This window comes from Battus philenor, unplaced genomic scaffold (genome assembly GCF_028537555.1).
Source record: "Battus philenor isolate CCGP_79_NKW_IND1 unplaced genomic scaffold, ilBatPhil1.0.hap1 SCAF_5, whole genome shotgun sequence".
Classification (NCBI taxonomy): domain Eukaryota; kingdom Metazoa; phylum Arthropoda; class Insecta; order Lepidoptera; family Papilionidae; genus Battus; species Battus philenor.
Window position 1 is genome coordinate 13390143 of NW_027181715.1, and position 18111 is coordinate 13408253.

The 18111-nt window shown below is 34.2% G+C and overlaps 1 protein-coding gene across 1 annotated transcript in view; it reads right to left on the reverse strand.

The window, feature by feature from the left end:
* LOC137929374 (anoctamin-1-like) overlaps positions 1 to 18111 on the reverse strand; it is a 50697-nt gene that overhangs the window by 29215 nt on the left and 3371 nt on the right. The window contains exons 2-3 of the mRNA XM_068772285.1: positions 8456 to 8553; positions 1484 to 1600 (exon numbers count right to left, since the gene is read on the reverse strand). Of these exons, the coding sequence (XP_068628386.1) occupies positions 1484 to 1600; positions 8456 to 8553 (215 nt within the window). The remainder of the gene's footprint in view (positions 1 to 1483; positions 1601 to 8455; positions 8554 to 18111) is intronic.

Genomic DNA, 18111 nt, shown 5'->3' on the forward strand with positions numbered 1-18111 from the left:
TAGTGCGGTCTAGAAAAGGTTTGTGTACCGTAAATGTGAAAAGACTACGGAGCGCTGTACTGACTACTGCCAGGTTTTTAATCTAATCCAAATATCCTTAGTACTGTCAGTTAACACGTTCCCTGCCAACGGTGAAATATCCCTTTAGGCCTATTAAAATTCATAAATCTGTTTAAAATTTACTAAATTATTTTATTGCTCATACACTTTTGTCTTTTACTTAAATGTTACTTGATTATAACAAAAGTCAATTTGTGCTTTTATTTATGGAAATAATTAACGTCAGGCAGCTTTGACCGAAACGGCCTGGACAGGAAACTGCGTTTTTTTTCTCAGCATCGAACGTGTAAATATATTTCTTACACACATACTAACATTTTAAGTTTTTTTTTCATGGTTACAGTCCATGGATTTTATTTTTATGTCTTTGACTTCTACATTTTTTTGAGAAGCCTTAACTTAAACTTAAACCTTATCTAAGTAATAAAGCTTAAGAGCTACGTCAGGTGCCTTGCTTGGGAGATACGAAATAAACATCGAACTGGTAGGTCGTCAAGCACTTAACACTCAAGCTGACGCTACAAGGACCAGATGCAAAACGACCTCGGTTTAACATTCCAATTTGTTACACACAGGCTTTGCTAAAAGACTTATTAATCTATTTCATACAATGTTAAGTATCTAATATAGTAATATAATTATAATGATCTTTGGAAATGAATTGTTCCGATTTTAAAAAAAAGTTACAAACCCCACTGAGTATCTTGTTAGTTCTCAGTAGGTGGATCATTGCGAACTAACGTAAACGTAATTTTAAGCTGACGAATATAGATTATGTAATGATCTTATTTGATGAGGCTATTCTGACTTCAACTTCGACTCAAGAGCGCTAGGGATGACCGATTCGCGACTGCAATACATAGGCCTGTTCCAGATATTCCCACTATGACCGGTTGGAAGCGGCTTGCCTCCAGCATCTTCGTCGATTACCTCAATTTGTAAATTGCTATTGCTCGGCTACCATTACCACTAATACAGAAAGCATTGTGAGGAAGTATTAAACAATACTCCTTCCTGCAACGCTTCTATCTACGGTAACCAGCCGATTAAGGCTTTTTGCAGCTTCATAGAAATTGAGTCCACTGAAACAGTTATTCCGCGAACTAAAAATTTACGCTGGGTAATAATATCCCAATTACATCGAAGACGTACTTAGAAAGAGGGAGTATAGTGGGTGTAGTGAATGAGGTGTTGTGTAAGTTATGCGAAGGACTACTCTCCTGACCCCCCCCCCCTTCACCGGTTGAACACGGACAAAGCGGGCGCGGCCGCCATGTCATAAGTGTGATGAATGTTCGGTGCATCGTGCCCGACGTGTGCTCGATGTAAGGCGAATGTCCTGGCGTCGATAAACGGTTGGAGACATGACGTGGCGGTTTCTTAGTTTGCAATTGACGGCGCGGTCATCCAACGTATTACTTACGAGCAATGATTTGCAGAAGGTTTGCCGTTGTCGTTGGACTTGTCCGAATAGCGCGCGGCGGGCTCCCCGCAGCCGCACTCCTCGGCGGCACGCGTGGACGCATCACTACCGTTGTCTCTGAAATTATTTCTTTAATCATACCTACAACCTATGTTTTTTATTTGGACAATTAAACTAACCGGTTAAAGATGTTTTCGAATCAAGCCTTATGCAACGTTAACAGATATATTTCGATCTACTTATATATTTATCTTGATATTGGGCAAAAGTAATTAACATATTGTTACAAAGCACGATTTACAGAACCCTCTAAACAATTAACACGGAACCCTAGGATCAAGAAGTGGCGTGAACACGCGTGACCTTGCAGTTATTTATAATTTTTTGTGTACGGTTTCGGAGATTCTAACCGTGTACTATCTCGAACTTATTAGAACCTTATCCGTAGTATAAATAGTTGTACTCCCCAAGTCGACAGTTCAGTGTTGTTTTTCGGGTTATAAGATTAAGATCTACGATAAGTGATACAAAGTGACTATTTGGCAAGTTATTTGGACAGTGATTTCTTGAGCGATTTGGAAGCGTAGTTTGGACTAAGCGAAAGTATACTATTGTGTTAAAGTAGGGTGACCATCTGATTTGTGAATAAAAGACTCCTTGTGAACCAGTGGTGTTTCGCACAGGCCTCTCCCGGAGACATCTACATGGGATATACCACAAACCACGTTCGGTAGGCGGGTTGACGACTGCAGTGTGGTATTGTTACGCAAAAACACTGTCCCATACTCTGGAAATTTGCTAGTTAGCAGTGGTAATCTTATATAATTAATGTAATAAGTATGAATTACATACAATTAAATCGAACCCGTTATCTACAATAGCAAATCTAAGTCCTCCATCGCTGGGCTACCACTACTCGATATTTAATATACGCAGCCTTTTTTTCTAAATTATTTGTAGCTTTAAACTGAATTTAAATAATTTTTTTATGTAAAATTTGTCTAGACCGCTGACTTCTATGCTCTCTCTCTGTTACAGCATGATCGAACTTAGGACAAGCCTCTAAATAAGATCATATTTAATTAGGAAACAAATGCAACTAATATTTTATTAAATAATTGAGCCTGTAAAACAGTTTTATCGACAATTCCATTCGCGTTAAGAATGCTGTGTGTGAATCATGACTGAAACCTTTTCTAATTACCGGTATAGCGTTCGAAGTACCCCTTAAACTGGTGACTGTGAACTAGACTTTACAATTTGAAAGATAGGATTGGTTACGAGGCAAGCTTAAGCTGACGATGAGAGATGTTTCACTACATTTTTACCACATACAACTGCAATGATATATTCATTAATAAAATATTAAATACAAATTTATACGATATACAGGATGATTAGTTAAAGAGGTAATAACTTTAAAGTAAATATATAGCTCAATTGTCAATTAAAGGCTTTAAAAGATATTACACCTAAAACAATCCACTCTGTATATAGATAAAACTGAAATATTTTTGCTTTTGTAATGCGCCATGCAACTTGCAACTTCTTGCAGGACAGTCTTCAGGCATAGATTTAAAAAAATAATTTAGTTTAATATGTAGTAATATTCTACTGTGTCCATGCTATGGTTGTCTGCCTCGTGTGATAAGACCGCCCATTGTACTTTTTTCTTTACTTTAATGCAACTATATTTACAATTTCTAGTGTGTAAAATATATATAATAGAGTATTAAATTTATTTTTAATATAAATTTTATATATATACTACTATATATACTATCATTACGTTATTTTGAAATCATTAATTTTACGACTATACTATGTATTGACAGCAAACGAGATATCCCTTTAAATTTCTTGTTTTAAATCAATAACCAATCACCCTACAGGGTTCTCTAAAACACATGTCAAAGTAAAACATTGTATAAGACGAAAAATAAATTATTCTTTCTGCAATTCCAACAATATATAAAGAAAAGTTAACATCAATACAAAACACATTGCGTGTGAACAATGGGAAATATCGTTACGAGGTTTCTGTTATTACAGAGTTAAAATTACCCATGGCGGATAACCCAAGGATCATGAGGCCATCAGAAAACATCACGTCTATTACATGAACAATTATGTTAACATATTGCATGATGTGAGAGTTGCATAAAGGATAGATAGCATTTGTGATAAAATGTGTGCAGCGTGGTTAGGTTAGTTTTGAACCCTCAAATGCATATTGTCTATAATCATCAATCATCATTAACGTTTAATTTCATTTAAAAAAAATTCTGTCTTCACATACGTTTCTATAACTATAATATCGATTTTCTCTGTGTTAACCGTAAATAGATATCATAGCGACTTGTTAAAATTTTTATCGATTAATTTTATTAACTGTTTTAAATAGCTGATTTAGATATCGACAATTGACAACATGCATTTAAGGGTTAATATTAGGTTATATATACACCAATACCTCGCTTTGCGTCGTTTCGTTTTGAGTTTTTTTCGAAGTTGCGTCGCTGCTTAATTAGTACTGATTTTCACTGTGCGTCGTTAGATTTTCGAGGTTGCGTTGTTTTGGGTTCGAGTCTTTATTTTTTTTTTAATTTTCTTTTTTTTTCTAAAATGTGGCAACACTTTTGTTTCTAATTGCGCCATGCCATCAAAACTCGCGGATTGCCTTTCTAACTAAAAACAGCGCAATTTGAATACAGTTTCATTTTCACTTTGTTTTGCTAATTTTAGAGTCCAGTTTCAATTACGTAGTGTGTTGTGTTTTTTTTTTTAAATAGAGAATAATAAATTTATATAATTTTTTACGTGTTGTTTCTGGTTACAGATAAGGTAAATATTTTTCCAATTTGTTTATTGGCAGAGTTATATTATTTTTGTTTTTTAAATGTTTACTTCGTTCAATTTTCTTTTTAAATAGTATTATTTTCGTGACCCTGGAACCTATCTACGATCTTTACATGGTTTGCTATAGAAAATCTCCATTCACTTTGCGGCTTTTCAATTAGCGTCGTGTTTTTTTTGAACGTAACCACGACGCAAAGTGAGGTATTGGTGTACTATAATAAAAGTGCGGATCGAATCTGTGATCTATATTACAAAATAAACCAAAAAATGTAACACTAAAAACAACTAATAAATAATCGGTTACTCCTTCATTTATCATCATCATTTCTGACATAAGACGCCCCCTGATGGACACAGATCACCTCATAGATTTCCAATAATACTCAGAATCTTTCGCGGACCTTTCCAAGGTTCTCTGTTCACCTTTTGATCTTCACTCCAGAATCTAAAAGTAAACCTACCTCTTTACTGTCTAGACTTGACACCTCTGTCTGTTTTGGTTAGGAAACCAAATTTTTCATGTAAAATTAAGGTATCCGATAGAAAAATAACTTGAAAAGATATCCATTTAGCAAGTAGTGTTTTTAATTTACACATAATTTACTACTTATATACAAATTTACCTTTATTTACCTTTTATTAAAATAATTTACCTATATATACAAAAGAAACAATAAGTTTTTTCCACTCATATATATAATTCGTTCGACAGAAATACGACAAGTTACCTTTAACTAAATATATATATATTTAGTTCTTAATAGCAACTCTACGTATCTCGAAATGATATAAGACAATATCATAAACATTAATTGGTTCTCAATGTACAGAACAATAAATCTATTGAGTGGGCACAGAGTTCCAGTGTTCAAATAATAAATTGCGAATACCAGGCGAAACAGATAACCACGTGATGGTGACGCCATCTATTAGCGTCTAATAATCGACCAAAGGTTAACGCACCGCCGGTATAGCAGTACGGGTTTCATACTATAAAAGGAAACTGATATCGTGAATCATGAACCTCTTTAAGTACAATCACATTTAAAAAAAACTAATTGTCAATATTACTAACTAATCAATGACTTAGCTGTTTATTTCTCTTTCCATTTTTCAGACTTAGAATGTACGGATCACGAACAGAACTGAGACATTGGTCATCTATATGCCATAGTTATTCTCAGGTACCTTCAAATTATAACTGGTTGCTTCCAACCGGTCATATCGGAAATCTATGGGACTATGTCCAGCAGTGAACATCCTGAAATGATGGTTCTAAGACACGTTCAAATTTATCTATCGCCATTGGTAGGATGTTATGGTACTAGATTTAGGCTTTGTACAGCTTCATCTATATTGGAATCACGGAAATACAGGTGCGTGAGTTAAAAATTTTCTCTAAACTTTCGTATTCCAGTTACATCGATGACGTTCACACGATGAGATACTATACATAGGTATATAGTGTAATAAATGAAGTGTTACGTTGGTTTGCAAAGCGAGGACTACTCAGTGGTCCAGGGAGACACGGGCCTCTCCTGACCATCCTCGCTTGAAGGTTGGCAAGGCGGTTTGAGCCCCTGATGTCGTGAGCACTAGAGTAATGAGTTTGTGGTGGATCGCGCCCGACAGGTGCCCGATATGGGATGTGTATCGTAAAGAACGTGGGGGGGGGGGGTTCCTAAATTCTACTTTAAGAGGTTTGGCACTGTTGTTTTTGGTTTTAGATTTTACTATATTAATCATTAGTTCCAAAGTCTATGGAACTCGAATCAAAGAACAAAAAAATATTTCTCAAAACAGTTCAAAATGAGTTTTATTTCATGAATAATATTCGTGTCTTCTATTTACCCGCATGGTCGTTTGTTAACACTATATGTAGGCCGCAACCAACTGTTTTTTTTTTGTAAGTTTATGGGCGAAGTCTATGTCCAACAGTGGACTACGGCTGAAACGACGACTAGATGTTATTTTGTAAATTTAGGAAGTTATAATCTTGGTTGAATTTTCATTTTCCCTATTCGCACATGTCTTTACCACGTGATCTCAGTGCAAATTAATAACTTATTATGATCTTGCGTTCTCTGAAGCAGAAAACTTTTTATTTCTATGCCCTTGGCTGTAGTGTGTGCTGAAGTGTTTCGTGTCTCCTTATAATAATCTTATTTAGAACTAACATTAATATCAATGATATACGAGTATACATGTCAATTTGTTTAGTAAATAAGAGTGGCCAATTAACCAAAAGTAAATTACAATGAATTAAAACCCTTGAATACTAGCAACTTTTTAGTGATTGACATAATTATATATTTTTTTAAACATTAATATTAAAAAAATGTTGACCACTTCTGGCATAGACTTGTTACGTAAGTAAAGCGCATCATATTGAAAACGGAAAATACGATTCAAGTGGATATGATCGCGATTTAATACTGAAATCAGTTTGTAAATAAATCATTATTCACATAAACATATACGCCTACATGTAACTAACACTTTTAGATTAGTTTAATATGGTTTAGCTTAATAATTGCAGTTACTAACACTATTTATTTAGAAAAAATATACCGGATACGCGATTATCTTTATCTCCTACGTATAAACATTCTTAATTTAAACTAATTAAAAAAAAATTGGACATTTTATCGCCAGGATAAGATAACACAAAAAAATGGAACCAAATAAGCGGAGAATAATTAGGCGCTAGCGACGATATATATGTTATTTAGTGTAAATTAAAACACCTATCAAACATTGCATGTCAGTGAAAATAAAAAAGATATTTTACGAGTCAAAAAAAATCAACGTGGCCAACCTCGCGTATCACATGAGGCACTTTGAAGGGTTTTGTTTTGATAGTGTAACTATGATTTGTGGTTCGCGATAAATGTAACCAAGTTCACTTTTCATTTCTATGTGATTATATTTTAAAAAAATATATCATTCCGTACGTGTTACAAAAGTCTTTTAAATTACTGATATATATTTTCAATACATATTTTACACTTTCTAAAAAAAGTTCCTTTTCGAATTCCTTTTAAATACGTATTTATTTGCGTCACGCGAAAAATGTCAATTTTTTAATAAAGTACTTTGCTATCCCTGATATATACCATAAAGCATAATAATGAAAACATATATATTACTATTAAAGTATCGCAGTATTTATAACAAAAAAAAAATATTCTTGTTGAATAAATAAATATGGTGATCGCTCTGAATTAAGTTTTATTTTTTATTTTTCTATTTGGCTGCGACAGGCCATTAACTTTTGACAGTATAAAGTCTATAGCTAGTAGTTTAATGCATATTGTTTTAATTGACAAACATTTAAGAATATGGTGCACAATGAGTGATTATTATTTAAAATGAAATGGTTACAACCACTCCCACACGCTGCAGTCACTGCAGGTTGTATGTGAACGATAACATATAGGGTGATCAGTTAAAGGTGTAGAAGTTTTAAAAGGGATGAATGTATAGCTCATTTCTCAGAAAAAGGCTTTTACTATTTCCGATCAATCTATATAGTTTTCGCTTTGAAATATGTTAAATAATTCATTTTTATCTATTGGAATGCGACTGGCCAAAATTTTTATCAATACAAGGACAGATAATAAACAATAATTAATTTAATATATAACAATCCAAGTTTTGATAACTTTTTTAACATTAATTTTCAGCAAATGAGCAGTGCTTTCGTCTGTTTAAAGCTTTTACATCTATAATCAATCACCCTGTAACTTTAAATGTTTAAAACAGAAGCAAACAAAGAGTTTAACTTAATTAATTAAAAAAGACTGTTAACATAAATCCCATGCGAATTTTTACAAAGTGACGTTGCCGTATGACAAATTCTTAAACAAATAACAGCGAATAAAAGCGAAAGAGATGACTATATATTTATTACTTCTGTTTCATTTCTGTTTTTTTTCTTTTTATCATATTAAAAATAACGACAATGTAGTGACCTCTTTCACGTACATACAAAAAGCAAAATAAACACGTATATTAATTATTTTTATCAATAGGCCATTAGTATATGAATATTAGCGTTACGAACAAAATCGAGTTAAAGGACAACACACATCGTTTGACATCTAAACTCACCGATCGGTGTTCATATCCTGCGAGAGATTGTCCTGGTATGTACTCAAGACGGACATGGCCTGCAGATCGGCCATCTTCTCCTGCGTGTCCCTCTCCGTCTGCCCCAAGGAAGAGAAAGTGTCAATCTCTTGCAATTATTCCACGCTAAAAGCCTCATACCGTCTATCACTAAGTACAATACAAGGTCATTTACACGGTCGTACTTTAAGAGGTCGCGCGGGAGTTCGGAACACACGCTGAGTGCCCGCATCATATATAACGTAACGTAACACTTCGATGAAAGACCTGGCGATCATTGCTCGCCGACTGGCAGGAACGTATTGCGACAGTACCAACTGCGCGGCCTTGGCCGTCTCAAATCTGATTCACCTGTTTGAGTAACGAAGCCGCGCCGGCAAGAACGCCAAAACCGAACGTATTCCACTCACAGAAACAGACCCCAACACAATATTTTTTTATTCACCATTCTGTCGACCGTCGTCCCACACTCCGTGCGACTAACTGTACACACCTTAATCCATTGTTTGAAAAATTAATTAGCGTTAATACTAGTTTTCGCTCGCTTTATTTACAACAAAATAACATTTAAATTGAATTTTACATACTGATGTAACAGACATAAATGGTTATAATCTATTGACGCCATAAGATCGTTCTATTTTTGACTACGAGATAAAAGATAACATATATGCACATGTTTACTTATCTACATCTTTCCTCAACACAGTCATCGCCCCGTATAACACGGTATTTCTATAAAGCGATTTCATTTACCTCGTATATCAAGTATATAATATGGGAATTTCCCACGTTATATTCCTGTGATTCATTATGAACTGTAAACAATGTTCCTAGTGCGATTTATCTAAACTGCACATATTTCGATAACATTATTTTTCCATAACATACGATTTAAACCCAAAAAAAATTAAACGTGAATCATATGTGCATCACGCGTTATGCGGGGGTGTTTGTGAGTATTATATCGCGTTTTCTATAACACGGAACTAATTTATTTATATATCTAAACACTTCCGTCACGGTGTAAATATAACGGCATACTTAATGCCGAAGACATTTTCTAACAGTTAACCATTTTAAAGTTGCGTAAACGTAAAATAAATAAATATCATAAAAGAGAAACAAAAGTAAAATAAAATCTGAATGAGAAAGAATGATGACGAAGATAAAGAAACACCTCTTATAAATAAATATCTTTATATATATATATGTATATAATAAATAATCAAATCCAATTATCATGATGATGCTACCAGCTTGCCAAGCTTAATCGAGGGTCGAAGTGGAGCGCATTCCGGAGAAGAATAGATAGTATTGCGAAGTAGTGAGTAAAGCGTTTTTTGTGTACTGGTTGCGAACTGGAATTGAGAGGAAGTAAGCAGAAGAATTGGAAGAAATGAGTAATAAATTTACCGTTATTCAGAGAGTTATTGCGTTATAAAATCATAAATATAGTTTTGTCATTTACAAATGACACTTGCCCGATGACACTTCTCAGTGTGTGAGGTGGTGGAAGGCTTCAGGAGCTTAAACCACTTTGCAGTATCTTAACACGACTCCTCTGAACTTTGGCTCGGGAGGTCACGTTGGATTCTCTACCAGATTAGCGGTGACCATAGTATGCACGCAAGTGTTAGGGACTTCGTTAGTTCTATGAGCGTAAGGACGAGGGAGGTAAAGGCTCCATTTATTCTCAAATATCTCGTGTGCGTCTTGTCAACGCCCTTCTTCGTCTCACAGTTCATATACTTTAGGTGATCTGAGGTATCCTAGCATTAATGTCGCGCAGGGCGCTTTTTCGGAAGTTCAATTTCTGAAGGTTACATTAGTTCACTAGATTAGGAGCGTGTCAAGCACCTAGGTCGCTTAGATGAATGCTTCATAATAACTCGGCGTCCAAGAGCACGTGTTTCCTTTGACTTGTGCTCGTTTAAAAATTCTGAGCAAATAGAATCTCAGTTTTATCGATTGATATTATATGTTTATAATAACGTCGCGATTTATCGATATCTATATTTTTCGTCAAAGATAAAAAAAAACTTGAAGAAAGCCAATCATTATAACTGATAATAATGATTTGGCTTACGTTCGCATATTGGTGTACAAAAACTGCAAGATGCACTGCAATGTAAAATCAAAAAATTGATCATTGTCGGGTAGACACATACTTTGTAAACCCACGAGTAAATCCTTTAATAACTAAGAAGATAATATTATTGATTTCATCAAAATTTCCAAAAATCAGAAAATATAACAAAATGGAGTTAAACGCATTAGCTTCTGAGCGGCTCTTCTATTTTAAATTTTCAATACGATGACTGAGGCCTGCTTTTCAAGAAACGAAAGCAAATTTTAAAAACGCTTTTTCATACTCGAAATCGGTGACCTGATAAAAATATTATATTATTGTTTCAGACATATTTCGTATAATATTGGTCCATGCTTTAAAATCGTTTAGTAAAAACTTGAAGGTATAACCAACCGCCTCTTGTTCACATACTTAACCGCAAACTAAAGACTGACTCATACCAAACAACAATGCACAATGACGACGCTTATTTCAATAATCTAAATTGTCTCTCATAATACGTAAAACCAGCGACTGTAATGCGATATCGTGGCTATAATATAGCATTTGTTTAGCGATTTTTTGTCGTAGTGTCCGACCACCTTTAGTTAAAATGGTCGTTAATTATCAAACCTTAAGGGATTCATAACAATTTTACATAGCTAACACGCCTTCATTTTTAAAATATCCATAATTAATTAATTTTAACTTAGTTTATATGAGCACAAAATTGTTTATATATTCGTGGGGCATTTTTTTATTCCTCTATGTCAGAGTTCCCCAAACTTTTTTGTGTCGTAAACCCTTTGCCATGTTTTTCCGTGTTGAGTAGAACCCCTACTTACCTAATATTAATTTCCTGTAAATTTCTAACTGTAGTGAAGTTTAGTGTTTATATAATATTTATGTATATATTATGTTTATATATTATTAGTGTTGTCATATAATTTTTTTTTTTTACTTCATAGGTACTTTTATTAATAATGTAAATGTTTTGATATTATAAGATAGTATGAAGTATATAAATAGGTACTATCAGTGTGTGTTGAGATAGTGGATCTATCGTGGACCCCCATTTTCATTTCATGGACCCCCAAATTTTTTTTCGCTAACGTAGAGCCCTTGCAGGTTTTCATAGACCCCTAGGTCGATATAGACCACTTTGGGAATCACTGCTCTATGTTATTAATTAAGTACGAAATTCGCACGTCTGAAGTAGCAGTAGGCAGGGCAAATATACCATGTGCACGATGACTAGAAGCCCGCATGGGTAGACGTCTTACTAGGTGGATTGATGATATAGTCATGGTCGCAGAAGGTCGCTAGATGCGGGCAACGCAAGACGAGTCATCATATCCTATCTTTTAGGGGACGCCTTTGCTCTTCAACATAAATTTCTTATCTCTTTCACCTGCCAAAAGATATTGGTCCTAAAATTTTTAAGATGCTGTCATTATTTCAATAATAAATACATTTAAAAACTTTTAAGTTAAACGGTTTTTTAACACCCATATTGTGGTGGTTGTGGAAAAATATGTACCTAATCCGCCATATTGGAACGGCGTCCATCTTGAATTTTAAATTTTGCCATAATCATTGTGTTTTACTAGTGTAGCCCTTTCATTTGATACCCATATTAAGGGGGTTAAGGAAAAATATGTAATTCTCCATTTTGTATCGGCGGCCATCTTAGATTTATAATGTTATTGATTTTATTATATTGTATTGTCATCTAAATTAAACGTGTGTACCAAATTTCAGATCAATCTGACAACGGGAAGGTGCTAAAATTTTAATTTCTAATTTTGACCCAAATAAATAAACAAATAACTTCCGTACGGATCGAACTAAATAAAACCGTTTAAAAACCGTTTAAATACTTAGGTTTTTCTTTACACATCGAGTATATATCTTGTTTTTTTGCAGAGTTTACACCTCGGAGAAAACTTTATACAATTTTCTAATTATAGTCTAGTTAAAAATAAACAAAGAATTTTTAAAAACGAATGTATAAAAAATACTTTAATTTTCCCAATTTTTTATAAACTTTTCACAGTTCTAATAACAATAAATTATTTACTGATATAAATATAATTAACTATGTCTTGAATTATTTCTTTATTAGTGTATTTCTGTATGATGATGAATTTAATTAAATCTATAAATGTAAACTAAACGTAAATTTAGTATCAGACTGAAATCTCTTGACTTTAAGGTCGTGATTACGAAATAGTTCTAATACAGCACCGTTTCGATAAAATTAGTATTAGAGACTCGCTAAACAATGAAAACGGTAGTCAGTACAGTAAGATCTAAGAGCGTGCGTATGGGGCAACGCAAGACGAGTCATCGTATCATATCTTGTGGGGACGCCTTTGCCTTGTAATGGGCATCTGACGTGATAATATTCGATTGGTATTGGACTCTTTTAGGATTTACTTCATCGCACTTGCGAATCCGGAAACTATGAACCATTAAATTTTAAAAACGAACCATTAACCGAGCGATGCTTTAGTACAACTATCTACCTCGAATTTTATAGTAAACAACTACTAGCGCCATCTGTCGGCGTTGCTATATATTAATTTATACGATATATGATGTGTTACACAATATGGCGTGACTATTTTATTTTTCTCTTTTCAAATAATATCTATTTAAAATCTATACATACTGATTACTCGTAATTTTATCACTGGTCACTTTTATGTACCCGATTCAGCATATAACTGTTTTGATTTATTGCAAGAAGTAAGAAAAAGACTAATGAATAGCCACACACGCAAATTTGCGTGACGGAAATGGTTGTATATTAGTCATTTTCTTACTTAGGATGGACTTCCGCAAAGTAACGCCTGAATCTATTAGATATTGATTTTTTGCACCGTTTCACTAACTTTTTTCCAAACAGAACTAACATTAACACATCTTACACGAGCACTGCTCCGCTGGTCTTACCGTATAGCGATTATTTGCAGTTCGGATGCAAAATTCCTTCTGCATAAAATATGCTGCAGTTTTTAAACATTAGGTTATTTTTATTAAAGTTTCGGTTTCTATGTTAAAAACAATTTTTTATAACCTTCAAAAAAATTAAAATAACTTGTCCGAAATGACAAACTACGAAAATTAAAATTTTAAAAATGTTTCAAAGTGTGATATCATTCAAAGCATTTTTCCTTTATTTTTTGGGAATAAAAGGATCACACAACCAGCATATGAAGCAAAAACTCAATAAAGTCTCTACACAAATCTACCCAACATTTTTCTCGAGGCATTTGGAAACCTGCTCCTCAAAATCTTTAGGGTATTACAACGTTATCGGGTGAGGAAAACGAATTCATCAGAATTCATTTTTGCAACGTATCTCTATCTGATCTCATGGTAAAAACATCACAAAAACCCATCGACAACATCCAGGAAATACTATTTTAGTCGCTTCCCGCTCAAGATGTGAAATTCGCACAAAACGACCTTAGCCGCTGCTCGCTTAAGATGTGAAATCCGCGCAAAACAACTTTAGTCGCTTCCCGCTCAAGATGTGAAATCCGCACATAACGAACTTAGTCGCTTCCCGCGCAAGATGTGTTAAACAACGCACAACTTATCTCATTAGTCGGTACGTGTGTTAGTGTGAAAAACTAATATGTTTACATGTGAACAAAACGTCATTAGTTTGCTTTGATTTTGATTGTTCCTGTTCATACGATTTGCATTGTTTTTTTTTTTATTCTAAGAACCAAAAGTAAATTATATGTATCATAACATGGAAATAACTATTGAAAATGTATAACATACGTAATGGACAAAGAAACTGATTTCTGATTTCAACGGTTACTTACACGCCTGTTAACCCTTTTCTTGATAATGTATCTGTAGAGATACATCAGAATTAAAAAAAAATAGTGTCATCAATTTTGAACGTAATCATTTGTATATGAATGTTTAGGTAATTTTTTAATTTTCGAACGCTTGTTCATTTTTTTCTGTTGGCATCCTTGCTTCTTAAAAGTCAAGTGGTATGAACATTAATGTAATATTAAAAAAAATCTGCCAAGTTAAGGGTTAAAAAAGTATTTACTTGCGAACGAATCTTTAGATTCCATTTTCAATTGTTGACACACACAATCATCTGTCTCTTTCACTTGCATGCGTACAAAAGTGTGAAAAAGCTATTTATAAATTCCGTCATCGTCAGTCGTATTGCGATACCATATTGAATTTTGATAACCTACCTAAACTATGATAATGAAGCTGGCAATTAAGAGAATATTCGTACATCAGTTACGAATACATAAGCCACTCAGAAGCCAATACTATTAAGTACAAAACACAAAAATTGAGAAAATTTATGTTTCTTGATGCATAAGTTTTTAAAATTCTTAATATGCTCCCATGCAAATTGTTTTACTCGAAACAATAAAAATAAATAATCATTAGGACTGCCTATTGCAATGTATAAATAAGTAATTGTAATCACTGTTAATGATGAAAACCAAATAAAGTCTAATCAATTCTAATTATGTTCAATTTGATCATTTACCTAATTAAAATGTATACATTAAATCACTAACTTGTGTTAATTAGGACTAACTACCATAAATATTTTTCATTGCAGCTTAAATAAACAATGAAAACTTTTTATTAGTAATAAAAAATAATGGCATAATATAAGCAGAAATCGTCGTCAAAAATCGACCAAACTGTGGTTCGTCTGTACGGACATATTTCAATTATAACACTATACGCGGTTCAAGTGGCAATTTTACAACCCCAATTACATCAAGGAGTTTTCACCTAAACTATGAAAATACCAAAACATTGTACAGCGCCTTAGAAAAACGAGGGCGTTGACGGCAGACTGATGAAACTAAACTGCCTAACCTAACGCGCATACTTAAGACGCGGTACAGCGATTTTGGTACTGGTATATCTAAAAGCTTGGCGATCTCTTAACACTTCGTGTGCCGGAACATGGCGCTAGTCAGTGTCAAGAACAATTTTTTTTTAAATGATAAATGAAATATTATTGTTTATGATCCTATGGCCTGTAAAACATCCAGAACGAGCTATTTTAAACTGTATTTTTAAAGTGATTCGATATAATGTAGTTCAATTTATTTCAGGCAGATCTGACCCATACGCTCCCGGGGAGTTCGGACAGAAATGTCTAGAGGCATTCAACGTGTTAATCCAGTGTAATTTCTAATACGAACCTATACATATATACTACCTATCCCCCGTCCGCTTTGCTAACTTAATGAGCACTCGCTGCAGCCTTTTACAGGTCGTCACAGTTTCAGGCTATAGACGCCCACTGCAAGGTCTCCCGAAAGATAGATAGGGGATATTGAACTACTCATCTTTTAGAAACCTATATCTGAGAAGTGGAACGCACAATGTGATTTATTTAAGATTATATTCCGGTAATCGAATCCGCTACTTACAACCCATAGTCTCCGTCTTCTACCGCTATACTACCACTGCCAATTGCCCCTCACAAGTGCAATTTCACAAAATCCGTACTTGGCTGTGCCTTATTGTTCCAGATTGTGATGACTAATAATGATAGGTGGCAATCTCAAGAGATGTCAGAGATATAGCCTAAGTAACTTTTTTTAACAGTGATGTTGCCTGGGTTGACTCTCCTAAGACGAGTCCTTCATTTTATTTAGATACCCACAAATTTATTTAAATGTACATGATTGTCTAATCCATAGCAAAAAATGCAATTACTAATGTATGTTTTCACAAAAATGGCAGTGTGTAATCACACAGAGGTGTTTATTTGAACCACCAATCTTGGCTTCGAAAATATAGCACTAATTAAGTTTGAATGTAAGCATATTAATATTCTTAGTCTTGTAGTGTAAGAAATACAAAACTAAAAATGATCCTTGTTTACTATTAAGAAAATTTATTATAAATTTTTATGTTAAAAAATTTTCACATATCACTATCGACATGGCTTTTAATTTAAAATTAAAGTTAAATTAATATCAAGTATTAACGAATTCAATTTATGAGATGTGTAATAAAGCATTTGCTTGCATAAAAACTGTAATGTTATAACTGATACATTTCAATACCAAAAAGGAAGTAAGGACATTTTTATTTCTGATATCAGGCTTATTAAAATGCAAACATGATTAGTAGAATTATTCGCAAGTCATTGTAGCCCGTGTTTTTTGGTGAATTAATCCTTATCTTTTAACCCCTAAGGTTTAAAGTGAGTATCTAATAGGTCTTTGACAGCTAAAATAAATTACAAACAAATTTACTAGTGTAAAACAAGGTAAAATCAATAATAATGCATTTTAAAGTTAAAATTAGCTCACAATTTAGAATGTCAAGGAAATTCACCATAGATTTAAAGGTTTTTACAAGATTTCCTCTAACATAGTCAGAGACTATATTTCTGTTTACAATTTCTAGACCGAGGTGGGGAAATCCTACATAGGACGCCTGGGAATGGAGGGCCCAGGCAGTGTCAGACTCTTACTGACTAAAACCCCCCTCCATTGGCTCTGTTACAACTAATTTTCTTATAGTTATACATTTTCTTACTATCTAATATATCAATGGTTATTTTAAGCTTATATAATAGTTATTCTTATTTGTACTACACTAGTTATCTCTTATGCTATTTACAATGTATTTTGCTTAGTCTATGCTTATGTGATATTGCTTGTTTATATATTTATACTACTTCCTGTCTATATTTTTCTTACGTTTACAATGCAAAAAACATTGTTACTAGTTTTCTTACTTTCTATTTACTCTATTAATTTACAGTGATTTATACTGCTTTCATCAGACTAATATCTATAATCTATTTCCATTTAAATTTTGTATTTGACTGATTTTATTCTTTGATGGCACTTTTGATTATTTTTGTCGCAAATTCAAGAAATACGTAACGGCTCTGGGCGTCGTCTATGATAGAAGAGATGGTATTCCTCTGTATGTCAACACCCATTGCCATTTCGCAGTCATACTTCAATCTGCCATACCTTGGGCAGCAGGTAATCAGATGCAACACAGTCTGGTCCACCGCAGGATCACAAATGCACGAAGGACTCTCCTTGAGTTTAAACCTGTGCAGGTACTCCGGGAATCCTTCGTGCCCCGTGACCACCTGGACCGGGACTGTGTGCATCTAAATACTTCGGAGAACGCGATACGCTATGTCTGCGTTCGGGAAGAAAATCCGCGTTGTTGAAGCCGTGCTACCTTCCGCATACCTCCGGTTCCATTCGCCAAGCGTATCCAACCTGACTTGTCGCTTGACGAAGGAAACGGGGCATCTCTCATACTCCAGTCTCTTCTTGCTTTTTAAGGCCGTATCTTCTATCTTGGCGAACTGGTCCGCCCTCTCGTTGCCCACCATCCCCGCATACACTTTCACCCAAAATGGTTTCACACTCTTCCCCTTTCTCTTTCGCTTTCATTATATTCTCTTTCACTCTAAACGCAAGGGGATGGAGGGTATCCGGTTGCGCGACAGTTTCGAGGGCGGATCGCAAGTCGCTCATAATGGCGAAGGATTCAATAGTTACATCTTGAC